The 21,599-nt window shown below is 39.5% G+C and overlaps 1 protein-coding gene across 1 annotated transcript in view; it reads right to left on the bottom strand.

Moving 5' to 3' along the window:
* Positions 1-16,479, bottom strand: part of LOC130581014 (protoheme IX farnesyltransferase, mitochondrial) — a 103,232-nt gene extending 86,753 nt beyond the window's left edge. Inside the window, 4 exon segments of the mRNA XM_057378885.1 lie at positions 5,192-5,316; positions 13,263-13,587; positions 15,078-15,199; positions 16,364-16,479. Of these exon segments, the coding sequence (XP_057234868.1) occupies positions 5,192-5,316; positions 13,263-13,587; positions 15,078-15,199; positions 16,364-16,406 (615 nt within the window). The 5' untranslated portion in view covers positions 16,407-16,479.
* Between the last annotated feature and the right edge of the window lie 5,120 nt (positions 16,480-21,599).

Raw genomic sequence — 21,599 nt, 5'->3', positions numbered from 1 at the left:
CTGCTAGCTCAGGTGAGACCCCACCCACCCTCTGGGGAACCAGCACAGGAGCTGCTGCTGGAGTGAGTCCAGAGGAGGCCGTGGAGATGCTCTGATGSCTGGWGCACACCTCTGCACAGGGAACAGGCTAGGAAAGCTGYGGAGAAGCTGGAGAAGAGAAGGCTCTGAAGAGAGCTCATTGCAGCCYTTCAATACTTAAAGAAGATTTGTAAGATGAGGACAGRCCTTTTTAGCAAGGCATGTTGTGACAGGACAAGGGGTGATGGYTTCAAAACTCAAAAGACAATAGATTTAGACCAGATATAARGTAGATCATTTTCTCAATGAGGACAGTCCAGTAAACTGACTGAAGATTGGAGGAGAGGCTGGTCTATTTTGACTTTATTCAGTCTGGTGCAGCATCTAAATGACCTTCACAGTTCATCTTACATCAAAGATCCCATACAGGTTCCATGGSTTCATAACTGAACTCAAACTCCAAATCTCATTCCATTATTTTAACACTAACCCATCCCTCCCACTCCTTACAGCTACACTTCTAAGGAATCACTGCTGTCAAGAGAGGATGAGACATTAAGAGCATAACACAGCCATCAGATCAGACCCTGAAGGGACAGGGATGCTAACTTACCTTTGTTCTCKCATGCTGGTTAACATATTTACTATGTTCCTCATTTTCAGCTAACTTCAGCTAAGTCACTCAGTCCACTGTACTTCCTTTTCAAAGTACCAGCAGTCAAACCTGAGCACATCATTTTATCTCTCAGTCAGTAAATTCAAACCATTTAAAACATCCTGCTTTCATCTTTATAGTTCTCTCCCACTTTTTAACCATGCTGCAGTTACAGAAGAATGTACTTGACATATAAAATGTGCATGTGATTCCTCCAACATTTTAATGCTGTGTATTGTGTTGTAAACATCTCTTCATGTTTTATCTCCTTCTCCATAAATCAGAGGTGACTATCTTAGAAGTCTCAAATATAAATGTAAGGCTCCACTCCCTGAAACTTGAGTGAGCTTTCAAAAATCATCAAAAGCCAGAGCTATGAAAAAGTGAAAGATTATCAACTAAATAAATACAATTTTCTCCCACTCCATTTCTATGACAGCCTGGACTATGGGATAAAAGAAGCTACAAAATTAGTCTTTACTAATCAGAAAAACAAGGATTTATTTCTTTTTTTTTTTGTGACTTGTAAGGACTCTCAAGTATCCACACCAATATACAGCACTGAAAGAGTCAGGAAAGCAGACAGTATGAAAATGATATGCTAGAAGGCTTTATTTGTGTGATTCAAGATTAACAGGCAGTATTTACAAGATGAAACCCCAGAATATATTTCCATTTCCTTACATAACTTCAACTAATAAGACTGATCTCTTATAATGAGATTTTCTGGACGTTTTGGCTAGCTTACTAATGTTACAGACAAAATGTGTCTCAATCTAGCCCTTGGTAAATGCATTCAGTGTTTTTTTTAAATTAAAACCCACTGTAAAATAATGGTTATTTTCAAAAGATAGAAYACCAATAAAGAACACCTGTCTCAAATAATTTTAAGTTACTTCAATGATGGAAAAAAGAAAAAATGTCRTTAGAAAGAGAGGGAAAAAAAGACGAAAGCTGTTTTAGCAGGTGGGACTGAGAAGTGGTGACATGTTGTAGTACAATTCCAAAGGGCCAGAAGACATAACATAGTGTTGGGTGATGTGGAAGAGAACCAGGGAGCACTGGCTCTGGGAGCCACTGCAATGCTGGATTAGGTGTGAGGTACAACTCTGAAGTATTATGATAGGAAGRAGTGAGGCAGAGGCAGAACCGCTGGTGGAGGACAAGAGAAATAAAAAACCTATCTGTTCTCTGGCACCTTCCCACAGGAGTTTCCTCTCTCACAGCCCACAGACCCAAYACCCTCCACAGGAAAACCCAAAGACCCTCTGATATTTATCCAGATCCCCAGAATTCATAACATTTTCCACCAGCCTGAGTCTGTTTTGCTAAAACTACTGTCTGACATAAATAATCCAAGATACTTTYCTTGACATTTTCTAAACAGATGTTTCTAGGATGACCTTGCTGTACTTCAGGCGTCACATTTCCCGTTTGTACTTTTTGTCTGTATTTTTCCAATACAACTTTTTCACTCTCAAGTCACAAAACAGTAAGTCATGAGCTCCTCCAAAAKCATTATCCAGTTTCACAGAATCACCATCAAAACACATTCTTTCTAGTTGCCTTGGAAAGCAGACATCACTGCTAGACATTAGAATCTGTGGATTGTGAAGTTTTTTTTTGTAAACATACACCTGGATAAATATCCAGTCTCTACTTCTATAAACAATGAAAAAAATAAGAAGTTGTTAATTCACATCAGGTTTTTTTATTGCTTTCTTGTTAATAGCAGTGAAAGTGGGGCAAAAATCTCCATTTAGGTACATTTTTGTAACTTTCTGGCTCTCGTAGCCAGGAAGAAATAAGTTTAAAATATGACAKACAACCATCTGAAAACAAGAGAAAATGGTAATTAGAAGATTGTTTCAGACCAACTTCGTAAAGAAACAAAACAGTGTTTTGGTGTCTGTGCATTACTTAGCACAGGCCTGGCTCCCTCCCCAGTACCTAAGTCAATTTAAATATAAATTGCAATTTCAGCTAAATTTAATTTATTATTTCAGCTTAATTCATGGGGCTTAAAAAGGTCTCAGCTCCTCCAAATTGCTAAACTCAAGTGGTTAAGAGAAGTAAAAGGAAAAACCCCTCAAACCTCAGAMCCTGACCAGTTACAAGTTTCTGTCAATACTTCCATGAATTTTACAGAATCCTCATTACATTTTCACAGGACCAGGCTCTTCACATCCTGTTCTAAAGCACAAGGAAGAATCTTACACAATCCCCACTTTACCTTCCCACAACATATGGAGGAACTGTAAATCATACACACAGATTTATCAGGGAAAYGAGGAGTGGGAAAGATGAGCTGCCCTTAAAGACGTACAGATTTATAGCAATATGGGAAGCGGAAAGACAGTTATCATAAAGAAGGTCCTTAAGGGATAGCAAGGAGCAACAGGGGAAACATGAGTCATGAGCTGCCAGAGAAGTGGATGCTTATGGGGAGCAATGGACAGAGCAAAGTAGCAATAAAGGAAGTTCCAAGTGAAATGTGCTCCTTCCCAAAGGTCAAGACGGATACCCATGCTTAAAATATTTATTAAAAATTAAATTCCCAGCCAATTCAGACAMAGTAACACTGGGGAAAGGATACTCAATGACTGAAAGGATCCATTGATAAACAAYAGATCACAGACCACAGCTCTTTCCTTTTGCTTCTTTACCAACTCTGCTCCTTTATTTTCCTTAGTAGGAACAGATTGCCTTCAAGGTCTCTCTACACAGGCAAGWGACTCAACATGAAAATTCTAAGTATTCAGCTCAAATTATGAAAGGTRGTTTACACTCTGTGAGGCTGGAGTGACCTGCATTGAGCAAAGAATGAATTATGATCCCCAGCACAGTTACTACACTCCTCCTAACTACCATTTCCTATCCCAAAAGTCCAATTCGAAATTACAGCACAGAATTCCTGTACTCCTAAGTAATTCAAGAGTTTTAAAAATTACTTCCAATAGTTTAAAAGTGGCTACTTTTGGGACAAAATACAATGAGCAATAATGGAAACTGAAGACATAGAAAACYAGTTATGTGTGCGTGAATGTCACCTCTCAGAAGATCTAGCAAAATCTCGAGACAAGTTGCATAGGAGTCTCTAAACAAGATTAATTCTCTTAGTACAGCAGCATCCACAGCAAAAGTGAAAGTAGTATGTACAGCAGTAAATACGTCAAAGGATAACCCATAAATTTAATTTTTAATATTAAAAAGATAGTAAAGGAATAAAGGGAGGAAAAAAGGTTACCTATAAAATTGTATCAAAACCCAACAGAACTTCATGTTAGTTATGATAGCTGTTCTACTCAGCCTCCGTGTGAAAAATGCACATGATAACTAAATGTATTCTTCAGAAATTAGTGTCTTACTTAAATTATTTTTCAAGGCTATTTAYGTGTTTCCAAGTTAGGCAGGCTACCTAAACATTTCCAAGCAATTAAAAATAACACAGCATCCTTCCCATTTTGCAGAGAAAACAGAGTTAGATGTCTGCCCCAGTTTTAAGCTTAGTGGAAACAAACAGTACAACCTGCAAAAACAGAAAACAGGACTTACTTCAGACTGGGCAAAATATGTGCTGATGGGTGGAATCCCAAAAAACACATCATGTCCCTACAACTGAGGTATTACAAGGTGTCAACATCAAAGAGCCCAACTCAACCAAGGTGACTCCAGGGTGTGGAGCACAGGAAACTCCACAAGACTCACAAGTGATTGCTGAAACCATGAAGTGCTGTCAAATGTGGCACTATTGCTGCTCCTTCTTTCCCCAGGCCACATTTACAACTGAAAGCGACCAYGGCTACTACACTTTGCAACTCTGTTCCACACCACAAGTGTTATTATCTGTCCACTAGTTRGCTTTTCTTTAGGATGTAGGGAGAGGCCAAGAGCCACTGTGCTTCACAGCTGAGTGCAGGAGAGCYGAGATCAGCACCAAGCTGCACAGGCATACTGACACGTGCAGGGAAGCTCAAGTTCAGGCACCTGGAACATCTCCAGCATGGAACAACCTCCATACAATGGAGRTTCTCAGTRCATTYTGCAGATGTGCAGGAGATASCGTGATTCCAGCCTGAACAAAKCCCCATGGAAGTCCCACCACAGATATTTARAGTGACTCTGAGCCACTCTTAAGAYAGATCCAACAAAGTCATATGGTARCACAACCTAAGAACCCAGCCCATAAAGGATGGAGCCTGGCTGGCTATTCTTACACTCCAATTATCAGTTCTTCCTCTGTCATTTCCAGGGACCCAGGAGTGGGTATTACCAAGATAAACATTGTYATTGAGAGGCTTAAAACCTCATCAACTTCATTCTATATAAACACACTGTGCCTAGCAACTCCATGTGAATTCTCAGGCATATATTGTTTTTGTGGTGTCAGTTTTAGCAGCTCAGAGCTCAAACAACAGCTGAAGGCATGGCACTCCCAGCCATCCAGTCACACTTTTGGCAGYGTTGCAGAAGCCAGGACGACACCAGTTTGCTGTGCAGACGAAGAGATGGACTGACCTGATTGATGGAGTTGGCAGCACAGGATGCCAGGCCGGTTCCGAGGGAGGCAAGAAKGAAACAGGTGAGCTCAAAAGGGACCGGGGCCATGGCAAAGCCAGCAGATGCAGTGCTTACGACCAGAGCTGCAACACAAGTGAGAGCACAGTTCAAAGCATCAACAAGAAACCATCACTGTACATAAGACAAGAGTTAAGGCTTTCAAACCCTTAAAAAACTCTGGTGCAGATTTTTTTTTTTTCACTTTCATGGTATTTTTTTACTTTTTATTACTTTTATGGTTCAAAGTACCTCCAGGAACGAAGTACAATTAATTCTAACACTACATAAAGAAATTAAAAATGAGAAGGAGAATTGCCRGGGATGAAAAATGAAACCTGGAAGCAGCAGCACATTAGCAGAAGATGTGAGGATACAATTTGTGTCTCTGTATTGCCTATTTTATGGATTTGTGACAGGACCAAACTGACCCACACAACAGGCACAGGACAAATATTAGTTMCAGTAACTTACATATCACTACAAAGTCTAACGCAGAAGACAAACAGTAAGAAAAATCCCATGCTGAGATATATGCCTTATATCAAATTATAGCAGGAATTTAAGCAGTGCAGAGTCAAAAAGAGACTTGGGGCACAGAGCTACAGTAATGCCCCTGTACAATCTCTCTTCCTACTGCTCCCATTTGACATGCCCAAGTTGGGTGGAAAATACAATCACATCATCACAGAGACTGAATAACACCTAAGGGCCTCAAAATTTGAGTGGATGAATAAAAATCCATTTCAGTTTTGTCATCCAGAATTATAATTTTAGTACAGCACTGCAAATCACTTCTTTAAAATAAAAATTACCCAAGTTTCAATTTTAATATTRTAATTAGCCAAATAATAAGTGACACAAACCTCTCTTTTGGCAAGAAATAATATGACATGAAAAATTTCTTATACCRTAAAAGTCAGCATACTTATGGAATATCTTGTTCATGACCTTGAACCTTACAATCTGAAATTAATAGTTACTAAACAGAAAGTATTTAAATTATATTCTGCATGTAGTTACATGTTTCACACCTTAACTAGCTTATATCAAAGCATTAAAAATACTCTTATCTTCCAGATTTCTACAAAGTCTCCTTTTTGTCTCAAGTTAAATGACAAATAAATAATCTTTGCTGACTGAAAATACCTGGATTATCTACTGAGCAGCATTACTTCAGACAAAAAACTAAATGGCATGGCAGAGACCTGCTGCCAAGAATGCATATGGAAAGTGCACATTTCWAGAACTGTGCCTGCATAAGAACCTTAGGATTTAATCCTCAAAACACAGTGGAAAAAACCTGCTGCTCATCAGAACTCAGAATTCTCTAAGTATTAAAATCCACCGATTGCTGAAYATTATTATAATAACATGCATACTATTATAATAAACATTAATTATTTAGCCTTGTTACAGATTCACAGGCTACWTCTACAATACACTGGATCTATGACAGAGCTTTACCCTTCTGAGAAGCTGTGAAACAACCACAGATTCTGTGGCCTCASCAGACAAATGAACATGAAAGTACTGATCATTCTGAAAGACTGGATCTTATTTATTATATAAATACAASAGCATCTTAGTTTCCAAACTCTTGGATCCTCCTTAGGAATGCACAAAAAAACCATGAAATGCATTGGTACAACTGAAAAAGTTTGATAATGCACTGAAAACAACAGTGAACAGTAGCGTTTGCATTTCCAAGAGTGATTACATTCATTTTTTTGCCTAATAAATCACACACCCAGTTCTAGACAAGAATTTAATTAAAACTTATCTTAGAGAGCACTTTACACCAATTTATTATGGGAAAACACCAAGTCCTTTACTGAAGAAAGGCAGAGTGCATTGGCAAATAGTCAGTGTAACATTACCACTACCCTGACCCCAAAGAAATTCTAACACTGTACAGCTACAGCACTAATTAAAGTCCCCATTGATTTCTCCTGATTAATTTTAGCCAGTCATTTCAGCATTATGTATTAGSATCTCATTTAAAAAGGATGTAGTACATCTTCTCCCATAACCCATTAAAGSGGGTATTTTTTTCTTTGGGCAGGGTCTGCACACCAGGCATCCCCCACTTTCCTCATCACCCAGATATTCCAATACAACACATTAGCAGTAAATAGGAAAATGCTCCCTTTGGATTGGGATGTTTATTTTCTTTAACTGTGGAAGCAATAATTTACTCTTCCATTTCCTTCATGAAGGAAAAGTATATTTGAGATCACATCAAGGGAATGAGGTCATTGACTCTGTTTGTTTTTTAATCTCTGTTAGTTTAGTGCTTTAGGGGCCAAATTAACTTCATCTTACTGCATAATAGATGGAATCGATCCTTTCAAGATTTCTTGATGAAAGCTAGCATTATACATGCTCTTCTAAAAGAAGCCAAGATTTAAACTTATAACCTCAGCCTAAGCCTTATTTTCAGTCTTTTCAACATTTTTAGCTTTAACAAAAGGGGATATTTGTCTCCCATTTCAACACAGATGAAAAAGAAAATGCTAATGGATTAGTGACAATAAATTAGTGACAAAGAGTAAACAATAATGTTTCTAGCATAAAAATATAGTCCAAAAGCCTAGTGTGTTCTATACAATCCTCTTCCACTTCATCACAACATAATCTACCTTTATMAATCCTTTTTATTTACAGCATGTGAATCATTATGCCATATTTTGTTCATCTACTATTAAAAAGTAGCCAAGCCAAAATAAAAGCACAGAAAGCCAAAGCAAATCAATCCTGCTCTAGAATTCCCTTCTATTCCTGTACTGGTGATATATCAGTACATAAAAAAGGACAAAAGCAAATGCATTTGTACTTTATCTTAAGAAACAATTTCACTGCTTTACTGCAAGTGTTTATATAGTCCTTAAAAGAATGTAGTTWTCCAAATTTTGTTCCAAATTTGTTCAACCCTGAACAAACATTCCTTCCAGCGCTTGCACACTTTGATTTCTGGAAAGCCAACTGTAGCAGCAGTCTTAGTACTACACACCTGACCAACGTGTCCTTTGTAAACTCAGGTTTGTTTGGGCACATCGAAGTTTTGATACAGATTACAGCACACTAATAAAGGCCAAGCTCCTGAAGCAAACTTCAATTTGGGACAACRATTTGAAATAAGTCTTTGCACCAAACCACGCAATATATAAGTGCAATAATACAAACAGAGCAGAWAACCTCTTCTTACCATCTAACAATTTTAAAATGCTTCGCTAAAAGTGAACTGTAATAATGGCTTATTTTTATTTCATCAATTTTTCTTGTAACATGGAAAACAAGTTGCCAGAAAGCTACACTGTTCTTTCGTTTCTTTGATGGGATAATAGTTACTAGTTTAATAATAATGAAAGAAGAACTACTTTGACAAGTATATGAAATATATTTAGAACARAGAGTAAATGTAGACTAGTAATAATAAGAACAATATTTTCCAATAAATCTTCGTCAAAGTTTCTGGCTATATTGAAGTTATCATTTAAAGAATAAATGCCATTATTCCAGAACCAACTGGGAACATACTGGAACTCCACTAAAGCAAATACATTTTTTACTAGAGCAGCTGATGTGAGACTTTTAGCACACAAACACAACACAGGCCCGTTACTTAGTCATTGTTGCAGTTTGGTAACACTCAAGAGCCATGCAAAACTGGATCCTCATCATCTTTTGTCACCAATACACTACAGACAAGGGATGAAGCASGATGTTCACAATCACACCTTAAATCAGTACCAAATACCTCAGGCTTCTGATTTCCAGTTCAGCACATTTGTGCTAGAGGATCACTACTGCRCAGACACAAATCCATACAGAATCAATACACCCAATAAATTCCAGCTGTTTCCTAGCACAYAAGACAAGATTATTTTCTTATAACAAGATATATGAAAAAAAGCATTCTAGTTTAGTCTCCAAAACTGAAGATGCTCAGAAATTATCGTATTTGTCCACCCATGTTGATTCACTTCTCAGGCAGGTGCTATGTAATCACAGATTCAGTTRGGTTGGAAAAGACCTCCAAGATCACCAAGTTCAACCTCTGACTGACTATCRCCTTGTCCATCAGACCAGAGCACTGAGTGCCATGTTCAGTCTTTTCTTAAAGGCATACTGTGCTGTACATCACAAAATCATAGAATCACTGAATGGTTTGGGTTGGAAGAACATTGAAGATTATCTRCTTCCAACACCCTGCCTTGGGAAGGGACACCTTCAACTAGACCAGGTTGCTCCAAGCCCCATCTAGCCCGGYCTTGAACACTTCCAGGGGTRGGACAGCCTGTTCCCATCTAACTCACAGATTGATCTCACAGGAAGACCCACATGCTACATGAGCAAAATGAGGAAATCTTCACAAAATCTAGAGAGATATCTAAGACAATACCCAGCTTTTCATATCACGTTTTCATCAGTTTGCCCAAACTAAAAACTGACTTTGATTTTYCTGTGGTTTTGCCTACAGCTCATCTGAGTTCTCATCTGTAATCCTTGAAGATTACATTATTTTTTCTTGCCACAATTTTTTTACCATAATGAAACWCGGTAAAGACCCCACAACTAAGTAAAGTTGTAAGGCAGGTATGTTTATTTGCGACGTCGGGTACGTGAGAGGTCGCTCTCTTAAGACACGTAGACCTTTGCAGTACAACTTCTTGGTTTATATTGAGTTACTGGACACATATGCATTAAGTTTCACAATATGCCTGCCTATACATATTCATCACCTGTCCCAGCTTCCTATGTTAATGAGTCTGCATGTGTTTGTGCATGCGCCTTGCTCCTTGGCAGTGGTCTTCAGGTGGGCTTTGGTCTACCTCGAGGCAGGACCATCTGACCTTTGGTTCTTGCGGATGCTTCCTGGCTCCTTGGTATCAGCCCAATCCTCTGAGTTGTTTTGTACCGATTTGAGGGTCCAAAGAATAGCAACTCGGTCATGGGTGTCTTCCTTCCTACAATACTTGGCCAACATGATTAATAGTGGGCAAGATAGGCACTACAGTGAAGGCTTAGCCAAGTTAACTTTGCTTAAGCAGTTGATATTAACTCTTTTGCTTCCCCATATCAATCCCCCCTTTTCTATAAGGTTAGTAAATTCTTTTACTAATACAAAAATTCTTCTTCTAAAAGGCTTCTATGATAAGCATCCCTTAATGCTTTTCCATGTGCATTTGATAAAGTAATTAAAACTGATAATTTCCTTATCATCCTACAATTCCACACAAGTAACATTAGGGATAACAAAAGGCTAACTCCTACTAAAATCAATAAAACAATTATGGGGTGACACAATGTATTCAGAAGACCAGCTGCAGTAGGGTTTAACTTCTAAACTTGAAGCTAAATTTAAGAAGATGAGAAACCTGAAATTCTTAATGTGTGTGCATTATAAATCAATGCAGTTTACATGAAGAAGGAGGGTATGGAAACAGCAAAACTCATTTCCTTTCCAAGGTGAAGTACAGTTCATACTACAAACAAAAAAGCTCTTTCCATTAGCAGCAGGAAAAGAACAGAGCATAAGGAAGTCCCATTTTAGCATAATGCAGAGTTTGTTTTGTTATTTTATACTCTAAAAAGTACAAATAAAGAGTCTGCCAAAAAAAMCACACAGGATATGAGATCCATCAGAACTTCATGGACGAAAGGAACTGAGTTGTAGGGTATGACATTTGCAAGTTAAAAACTAACCTCAGAGAATTTATTCTTCTTTCAAAAAATTAAAATCGAAGAAGTACACCACCATTCTCTATAGAATATATAATTTGTCTAAATGATTACGAGAGATGGAAAAAATTTTCCTTGCTCCAGACATTACACCCAGTATTATTCCTCTCATCTCCTACACTAACCCGTAACAAAGAAGGACCAAGGACAGAACTCCCCTCCTACAAAGTCCTCTTCATCCAGCTTACTCTTTGACACTTTTCACTTCCAAAAAATCTGCACATCAAATACACAAAGATCACAAGAAGAAAAGAGGTTAAGCTTTTTTCTGCATCTCTCTATAGCTGCTCAATGAGTAAAGTTTACCACATTTACCTTGGAACTCTCAAGAACTCTTCCAGGCTCAGCAGACACAGAGATATGCTAAAATCACAGCCCCTTCCCCAACAAAGTTGCAAGCTGGATTAAAAATTGTACAGCTGTTCAGAAATTAGCAGTTAAGCTTACATGTCAAAAGGCACTTTCATACAAACAACAGTCCTGAAGAGAATGAAATTCCTAAATTTTTGCCTTCTACACCCTATTTTAAATCCAGACTGGTGCTTGCCTAGCTAAAAAAGCCTACCAGGAACCGTTGAAGGGTTTTGCAGCAACTCCGAGGCTACACAAAACAGTATCACATGAAATTKTTTTCTCTTGAAAATGACACTCTTGCATCTTGCTGCAGTTGTTGAAACTCCCATTTAGAGCAGTAACACTGAGATGTGGTACAAGCACYGAGCTTACCTATCAACAAATATAAAAAAAAAAATTCAAGTGCTTAAAACAATAGTCAATTTTCTGTTTCTCTGGTCCTTTAATCATGCCATTTTAAGTTTTCATTTCTGGACCTAGTGAGATTTTTAATTTAGCTCTACTTCAACAGCTAGCACAGCATTCCATTTCACATAAGAGAGACTTCAATAAAATCACCTCATTGAAAATATGCCAGAAGAGCTACTGTTCATACAGCACTTCCAAGATGCCCATGGAGAGCCCAACAGAAATAAATTATTATTAAACCTGAACAGCATGGGGGAGAAAAAGGCAAGACATGTATCATGCAGGAAGAAAGATGAGGCAATTAATTCAGGTTGTATGTACCACAGAGCTGCTGCAAATAATCCTCATAATTGCTGAAGGTGCTACTAAGAGCTTCACATAACCTGAATTTGAAATTTCCACGGCTAATATGCTAAAGTGACATAGTAAAGTATGAAAAGACATGCTTTCATCTCATCAAACTCTTTACCAGCACAAAATAAATGCCCTCAGGCTTTCTTAAAACAATAAGAAAATTAGGATGTGCAAAGAAGATCAGTTGTGCAAGTCCAAAGCATGAGGTATCTCATTAACACTGAAATGTAAATTAAATAATTATACACTCTATGTGGTAAGCACAATTTTTCCACAAATAATGAAATCTTACACATTGCAAGACAAGAAAGTTTTAAAAAGTAAACTGAATTTAGGGCATTCACTATAACAAATTTTTAAGGCAAAGAGCATGTTATCAGGAGTTCATTTCACCCACTGAAGAGCACCCAGGCATGGACTTAGGTAATTACATTTCTGTTCTTGGACTTCATATCATTGACAAGATGCAAAGCTTTGGTCGGATCATTAGAGCTTCCTTAGAAATAAAAGTATATATATCACTATCTATTGGCAAAGGAGTAACCTATAGTTGTTGTAACTTATAGTTATTATTATTRAAGTTGTAATTACTAGAACAAGACAAAACATAGTTAAGGCTGCAAGGCAATTGCTTAACAAATTGCTGATTTGAAGAGATAACACTGTAACTAACTGAAAATTAAATAATATCTTCTTTTATAAAATTCAATTGGTCAGACTCAAACATTTTCCATTCTAATATAGGAAACTATTTGGATTATCTTATGCTGAGACTTCTAGTGCTAGTTTCATAACCAGCAGTACTGCAATGCAAGTACTGGTAACACTGGTAAACTTAAGCAAGGCAACTTAAGATACCAAACACATTATTTACAAATTCATTTCCTTATCCAGTTTCACTGCAGTTTGTGTACTAATGCTTCCTTATTTCCCAAAAACTAGCTGACAACAGGACACAAGYTTCTCTCATTGCTTTTAAACAAATGTAATGGAAAAACTATTAAGTGTTTCCATAAAACAATTTTCCCAGCGCATTCTTGATGGAATTGATCCAACTTAGCATCAGGAAAGTGGGAATTATCACACACAAACCCAAACCGTACAGTAAGATCCTAAAGAATTCTGCCATCAAGCAGAATGCAGAGAAGTTAGAAACAATGACCAGTTATACCTGTAAGCTTGATTTTGGATAAGCGTGCCAAAATTCCTGGCAAATCATCCAGCCGTAGCTTCATTTCTTTCCACTGTCTGTCTTCTTTGGATTCTGTTCCCACTRGGGTGAGTGAGTCTTCAGTTTCAGCAGCTGATTTCGTTTCTCTCAATTCATTTCTGCTTGATGTCTCAGACCACGACTGATGAACGGGTGAAATTGGGCTAATTTTGCACACAACCTTTCTKTCCTGATCCAATTGCTGAAGCTCGTGAAAAGGAGACACAGTTGAATTGGACTTGGGTTTGGCTTGTTGGCTGAGGTCTTTGTTGTACTGTGTTACATACTAAATACAATGAGAAATATTAAAACAAATAGTTAAAGATATATCTGTCTATTTCACTTTATTAACACTACCAATATTATTGTTATTTCATTCTTGTTAAGAGAATTACTTCTATGACACAATTGAGTTAGTCTGAATTTTAGACACTTATTTCACAAGCAGAAAGGCTTCTGAAGTTGGCCTAGATATTRAAAAAGCAGCTTTACAACTTACAACTGAATCAGTAATGTTTATTTAAGCTTGGAGAATTGCTTCTGAACAAATTTACTTCCTCCCCCAAAGCTACAMAAGCAAACTCTTCGCTCCTTTTTGAAACCACCAGGCAATACAACTTGACATAAAACTAATCAATTCACAGAATCATGAAGGCTTGTATGACCTCCAAGATCACCAAGTCAAACCTTTGACCAAACAAAATTCACCTTTAAACAGAGAAATCTGTTATAAATGCCCATACAGCCTCAGTTTCCAAAAATATATACTAAAATATATACTAAACTGGTGTATTTTTAAGAAATGAAAAATTTTAAAACATGTCCAAAAATACAATCTACCACCTATGATATAAAATCATCTCCCATGTTAGTCTATTACTATTTATGCCACACTTCATGTTAATAAACTAGACAGCAAATTTCAAAGGAACATATACTGAACAACAAATTAGGAGACAGTTGTCTGCTCTTTTAAAGCTCTCAGAATAAACACAGAGTAAGAAAAATGGCATTTAGAGTCTCTTTCACATTTTCTTCCTCAAAATATTCTATATATTTCAAGCACCAGAGGAATAAAAAAACAGAACTTTCAAACAATCCTGATTTCAAGTATACAGTAATAATTACAATGAGGAAGAGTGACCTGCAACGGAGTTAGCAATGTGAATACATATCAAATCAGCAGCACAATTAAAAAAAAAWTACTATCATCCATTTAAATGGGATACAACTGGTCAAAGAAGAGAATGCAGTTTCAAGGTTTGAATGATAACTGCAGCTCTTTTAATATCTAAAACTAACAGTGCACTGCAAATGTAACCCATTAACTTAACAAGCTCAGGAATTTTGACTCAAACTGATTGACCCAGAGCACACCACCTCCACAGGGAGTTCAGTCTACCATTTGAACTACTGCTAGCCAAGAAGTGACTTTCTTATTAGCATTTTTGTAAACAATGATTTTTAAATAATTTTATGTCATGTTTCTCAACAGGAGGTGAGTGCCTTGTTTCAAGGGCACAGAAGCCTCCCATCAAACAGAGGAGACTGCTGCATAAGACACCGTCCTTGTTACAACAGATTTCCTTCAGCCTCAGATATTTTAGGATACCAAGTRCTTTAATCCTGACTAAGGGAAAAATGGGAAAAATGGAGACGTTTAGAATTGCCCAAGCTTAGCTGATAAGAAAAATATTACCTTTATCAACTAATTTCCATTTTGACTTATCACATGGGATGAACGAAAATACAGGACAAATACACTCCTTGACTTACCATTCGTTTGAGAAAGTTAAAGTACTGAAATGTAATCAACCTGTCGCCTACACGGCAAAGGTGCACACAAGGGCACCGTATCTGCTGTATGCCAGTGTTCCTCAGACGCAAAGCAAATAATCCTGTTTAAAAGAAAACAAGAAAAAAAGATAACATTAGATTCCAGTTTCTTCTCTGCCACTGAGTTTGCTTCTTACCAAGACTACAGTGTCTGTTGTCAGATGTGACACAGGACACTCCATCATATGGGAACCAGGGTCAGGTGAGGGAAAATGTTTGCTGCTCCAGGTGAAAGACCTGATAGTGCGGAATCATGGGATCATTAAAAATAGAAAAAACGTTTAATATCAAGTCCAAATATTAACCTGGTACTGCCAGGTCCACYACTCAACCATGTTCCTAAGTACTACATCCATGTTTTTTGAACACTTCCAGGGACGGTGATTCCATCACTGCCCTGGGCACCTTGTGCCAGTGCTTGATCACCCCTCCATTGAGAAAATTTTCCTTAATACCAAATCTAAACCTCCCCTGGCACAGCTTGTGGCTGTTTCCTCTTGCCCTGTCCCTTGTTACCTGGGARCACAGCCTAAACCCCACCTGGCTGCAGCCTCCTGTCAGGGAATTGTGGAGAACAAGAAGTTCCCCCGAGCCTCCTTTTCTCCAGGCGGCTTGAGGCTCCCCCAGCTTCTTCAGCTGCTTCTGGTGCTCCAGACCCTTCCCCAGCTCTATTCCCTTCCCTGGACATATTCCAACCCCTCCCTGTCTTTCTTAACCCAAGGAGCCCAAAACTGAACTATAAGCATGTCCTAATAATTTTGGCTTTTCTTCCAAATTTCTGAGCTCGAGAAGACACGTTTYCACAGAATAYCCTGAGCTGGAAGGGACGCTCTAGGATCATCGAGTCCAACTCCCAGCCATTCACAGGACACCCCAACAATCCCATCCCGTGCCTGAGAGAGTTGTCCAAACGCTGCGTGAGCTCCGGCAGCCTTGGTGCTGCAGTATCGTAGAACAGGATTGCCCCACTTCTATACACACTATCGACAACATTATCTTGTCAAAGAAGCACTGAGAGGAAGCAGCTACCACAGCACAGCGCCAAAATCAAACACACGTAGAGGACACACAGCGCAATGGGGCACACAGGGATGCCCCACATGTGTGTGTATAGAGGACACACACACACATGGCCGAGCAGGCTCCGAGGAGCGCTCCACGGGGCAGCCCCGGGCCGCCCGGCCCTGCCCGCACACCCGGCCCCCTCGTTCCCGTTTCCGCGGTACCTGCGAGCGCCCGGGGCGGGCGGCAGCGMCGGGCAGCACTCATGGCCGCGGCCGCTACACCGCTTTCCCCTCAGCKCCCGGGCGCCGCCATCTTCCCAGCGCGACCTCTGAACGTGTTCCGGGTCGGCGCCGCGCGGGGGCGGAGCGGCCATTCCGGGGCTGTGCTGACGTGAGGGGTGGCCCTGCCCCGGGCTGGTGAGAGTTTTACATACCGCAGTTTGAAATTCTCCGGGCTAGTATATAGAAGCGACCTAGTAAAATGTCAAAAGACATGTTTTTCGCCTCTCTACCATTACAAAATAAACCACCTAAAACTGCATAATCACAGAATTGTTTGGGTTGGAAGGGACCTCTGCAGATTACCGGGTCCAACCTCCCTGCCAAGGCAGGAATCACCCAGTGCTGGTGACACAGGGACACATCCAGGTGGGTTTGGAATGTCTCCAGAGAGGGAGACTCCAYGCCCTCCCTGGGCAGCTGTTCCAGGGCTCTGGTCGCCGTCCATGGAAAGAAATTCTTCCGCATATTAAGGTGGAATTTCATGTGTTTTAGTTCATGGCCATTGCTCCGTGTCCTGTCACTAAGCACCACTGCCTTAGTCTAGCACCATCCTCTTGGCACCCTTGGAGATATTTATATGCATTAATGACCTCCCCTCCAGGCTTTCTCCTAATTAAACAGGCTTAGCTCCCACAGTCTCTCCTCATATGAAGATGCTCCAGACATCTCATCATCTTTGTGGCCYCTACTGGACCCTCTCCAGTCACTCCTCTTTATTCTACTGAGGAGCTCAGAACTGGACACAGCATGCCAGATAGTGAGGAAGAAAATTTGGATGCACAAACAAGATCAGTTGTGCAAATCCGAAACATGAAATGTCTCATCCACACTGAGATGAAAATGTAAATGACCATTTTACACTCTATGTGGTCAGCACAGCTTTTCCTTGGAGAAACAAACAATGAAACAAAAAGTTTCAAAAACTAAGCTGAGTTTATGAATTTTATWATAAAAATTGTTACAGCAAAGAACAATAGTTCTTGGGCAGAGGTGTGGGTGAGATTAATCCTGCCAAGCAAGTGCCAGAGCAGTTTCCCAGCCAGCGAACCAATCAGTGACCCCAGAGTGAAGAACCACAGTGTAATTTTTKGGGTACAGGAACAGTGGACAGCATTCACGTGGGAGTTAGGGCCAGACAGGAGACCTTGTCACCTTTCTCATGAGGAAGAACCCTGACGTGGAGCATCCTCACAGCCTTTGCCAGGCACTGGGACTGCCAGGCACTGGGACTGTTCCCTCTGCAGCATTCCTGGACTCATCCCGGGGAGCTGCTGTGACCAGGATGTGGTGTCTGACACAGCAAGAGGGTGGCCAAGAGTGCATGGGGACATCATAAAATGCTTTTAAAACAGCCAAGAGATTGTTAATAAAATATGAATCAATATATAAATCAATCTATAATTCTGTGGAGACTCATTCCCAAAATTACCTGAGCTTTAAAGAGCCAAATGCTTGGTTAAAAAAAAAAAAAAAAAAAAAAAAAAAAAAAAAAAAAAAAAAAACCAACAAACTAAAAAAAGAACTAAAAAAAAATCTGGATCTATTTTCTAAAGTAATTTTGGAAATGAAAAGTTTGATTTTTATACTCCTTGGGTAAAAATATGCATTTAGGGGATCACATTGAAGAGCTGATGCAGCTGTCTCCTCATCMTGCCCTCATACACATTCTGGGAGTGGCTCAATCCTTTGCTAAGCTGATTCAGCTTACCGACCTGAATGGGAGAAATTGCTGATTTTACTGGTTATAGTGTTTTAACTGGCTCTGCACAGGTTGAACAGGCCCTGCAACTGATAGGTTGATAGCTGAAGCAGGGCACAAATGGACCAGTTGGCTGAAAGCTGAGAAAGGSCCTTGGACCAGTGCCTGAACAAAAATGGAAGGGAATGGTTAGGACTGCTCCATCTGTAAGGTATAATTGCACCCCCAGGCATCTTTTAAATGTTTTCTCCTAAGAGTTTAAGTTCAGGAGATACAGGCTATAAGTCTCTTAAATGCTTTTGAAAGTCATTCTCAATATTTTATCATGGAAATCTTCTCCAGAACCATCTTCTTTCCAGGCTTTCATTTCTTCATGGTGTTTAAATACATGCAAAAGTCATCTTAAATCATTATTAGGAAGATAAAATGAAAACACTCACTCTAATTTACCGAGAACAGCCTACTTCAAAGCATTTATTTCCACTCTCCTTCTATTTGGGGAGCTGGGGAGAAATTAAGACTTCACGTTTCTTACAGTTAATATCTGGGTTTATTCCAAGTTCTCATATCATATAGCATATATCACTTGGCAGTTCATGTTTGCATCTTTACTTTTTGGCGTTTTTCTGGCCCTCAAATTTACACCTGCAAAAATAAAACAAACATCACGAAGAAAACACACAGCAGTTGCATAGAGGGCCAGAGCGGTTGGTTGGTTGGTTGGTTGGTTGGTTGGTTGGTTGGTTGGTTGGTTGGTTTTAGGGCATTTTGGGTCAGAAAGGAAAAGGTTGAGGTAGTCGAATGTTCAGTGTCAGGGCTGAGATTTAAGGCCTTTCACTTGGGCAATATATTTCACCCATGGAGAGAGGGGATATAACACTACTTTTCTAATTTAAGAGAGTGTTATCTGTGGAGCTTGAGACAGAGAAATAGCTCCTTGTGAAACAATRAAGGTGATTTAGGGCACACAAAATGTCGCATACCCATTTGGATTGAGCCACTAAAGCTGCTTCTAGAGAGAAAAAAAAATAATCTTAGGATTTTTAGTGGATGTGAGTATCCAAATGTCAGAGTTGTACTTTAGTTCGAAAGGGCTCCACAGGCTTTGGGTCTCATTATCAAAGGTTGGGCTCTGCACAGCATTGATTCCACAGGAGCTGGCCCCACGAAATTCTCTAGAAATCATCAGGAATTACAGAGTACACAAGGAGAGCACAGCCCTTCCAGAGAATTCCCAGCATCCTCTGCACTCAGCTTCCACCATCTAAMTCATAAAAACCCAGTACCTATGTCACAGGACGAGGGACAGGACGAGGGGGAGGGTTGTAGGACACCATTTATTGTCACAGGGCTCCAAGATCACCATTGTGGGTCAGAACATCTCCTGAAGCATCTGTTTTTTTTTTTGTTTTTTTTTTTTTTTTTTTTTTTTTTTTTGCTAGTTGCCAAGATTGGCAGTTGCTCTGCATCTATGGTGCTTCCCCTGGCTACAAACTTCTCACTTGTAAGTTTGTTCTTAGGGTGATACAAGGGTCATTTAACCACACGACTGCCATTAATGTTAATTATAGAGCACATATTAACAGCTTTATACAATCCTTTTTTCTATTAGCACTATCATAAATCTGATTGGTGGGGCTTAATTACATCTCAGCAGCAGAATGCAATGATTTGATACACGAAAGGATAAATTCGTGATGACAGCAAACTTATTATGCTTTAATTTCAAAATTTTATTCGTAACACCAACAAGGTTCCTTTAAGATGGATTTGTTGTCAGAAAATGGTTTAAAGACCGACTGTAAAAATATTTTATATTTTCTTCCTAGTATGTGGCATTGATGTTAGAGCTCCACAGAGMCTTGATGTACTTTCAGATAGGGAACTCTGAAAGCCAAGTGCAAAATAAGTAAGRTGGCATTCAGCTGTTATTGTGGTAACTTTTGCAGACCATTTCAGAAGTGGTGACTGGTGTTTAGTTAAGTAATCCACCATGGGAGAAGCTGGAGCTTGGAGCAATTGGTTGGTGAATCCCAACTATATTTGATTTTGGGGGCTCAGGTTGTAAAGTAAGAAATGGTGTCCAAAGTGAAGGGCACTTGGACATATTGGAAACACTGAAATAACAGATAGAAAGAGCTAAGGAAGTATTAAAGGCCAGGTCAGACTCTAATAAYAGAAAGCTGATTGACTGCTTAAGGCATCTAGATTGAGCCAACGATCTCTGCTCAACACCTCAGTTAGAGGTGACATCTCTGAGGTCACCTGAGATCTGCTGACATCTCCTAGAATCAGGGCTTCTGTTGGCTGAGACACTCCYGGTGATCCTGATGACCAGTTAAGTAGTTCCTTGAGTCACTTGTAATGCCGTGGATTTGGGGTTTTCTGGAAATTCCTACAATTCACCCTTATAATGCACTGGCTTTTATATCAATCCAATATTGAAACATAGRAAGTGTCCAAGGCCAGGTTGGACAGGGCTTGGAGCAATCTGGTTTAGTGGAAGATGTCTCTGCCCATGGCAGGGGSTGAAATGAGATGAGYTTTAAGGTCCCTTCCAACCCAAACCWTCCTGTGATTCTGTGAATTGAATATAATTTGGTCTTCAATAAAGAAGCATCACAACCAAGAGCAACWAACAAGAGCTTGAAACATGCCACTCCCATGCTATTAAAGACTTGCCTTCAGGAAATAATTCTGAGTGGCAATTAACAGGTTAAAAAAAAAAAAACAAGGAAACATCAAAAACTTCAAAACCCCCCAGTGTTCTGGAGTAGTTAAACCCTCCAAGAAACTGTGAAATAGTATTCCTGGTAGATCAATGCYCAGTAGCCATTCTGTAGTGGTGTGCCAGACTGATTTCTTTACCAAAGATTTCAAATATACTATAGGAAATCAGCAGARGCTAAAAACTGCTGCCGTTCTGAGCTGTCCACGGTAGCCTTGCGCTGACCCTGGGAGAATGTAATTTTTGACAAGTCCTGTGTTTCTTGTTCACCACTTGCAATGGACTACAAGCTATAATCACTCAGTTCAARTGAAAAACTTCTGGCCTTTCCTTAGGTAGAGCTTTCCTGAGTAAAGTGAGCTGCAATCAGATTTGGAGTTGAGGTAAAATCTGGTRCAAAAGTTGTTGAGGGGAGTAAACAGCAAGGTGGTTGGGGATGAACCTTACTGAAGATAGCATGCAGGGAATCACTGCTAATAAATGACAAAATCTTTCTCATAGCGGCAGCAACCAGCCATACAGATCCAGCAAGGAGCTACTTAACCCACTGCAATCCCCATCACATCAGCCAGCCMTATTTAACTCACCCTTACATTGCTGGTTCAGACAAGAAAGCATACYTTTTGTCCCTAAAGCTCTCAGCCAGATTGAACAATAGCTGTTTCTAGAAACCCTTTCCCCTTAATTTACTTTCTGAAGAAAAGGACCTGTGCCCTCTGTTCTTTCAGCTGAGAATTACTGCCTGACCC

This window comes from Malurus melanocephalus, unplaced genomic scaffold, assembly GCF_030028575.1.
Source record: "Malurus melanocephalus ecotype Western Australia unplaced genomic scaffold, MMel_1.1 scaffold_378, whole genome shotgun sequence".
In the NCBI taxonomy this organism is placed as follows: domain Eukaryota; kingdom Metazoa; phylum Chordata; class Aves; order Passeriformes; family Maluridae; genus Malurus; species Malurus melanocephalus.
This window is presented reverse-complemented; position numbering and strand designations above follow the sequence as displayed.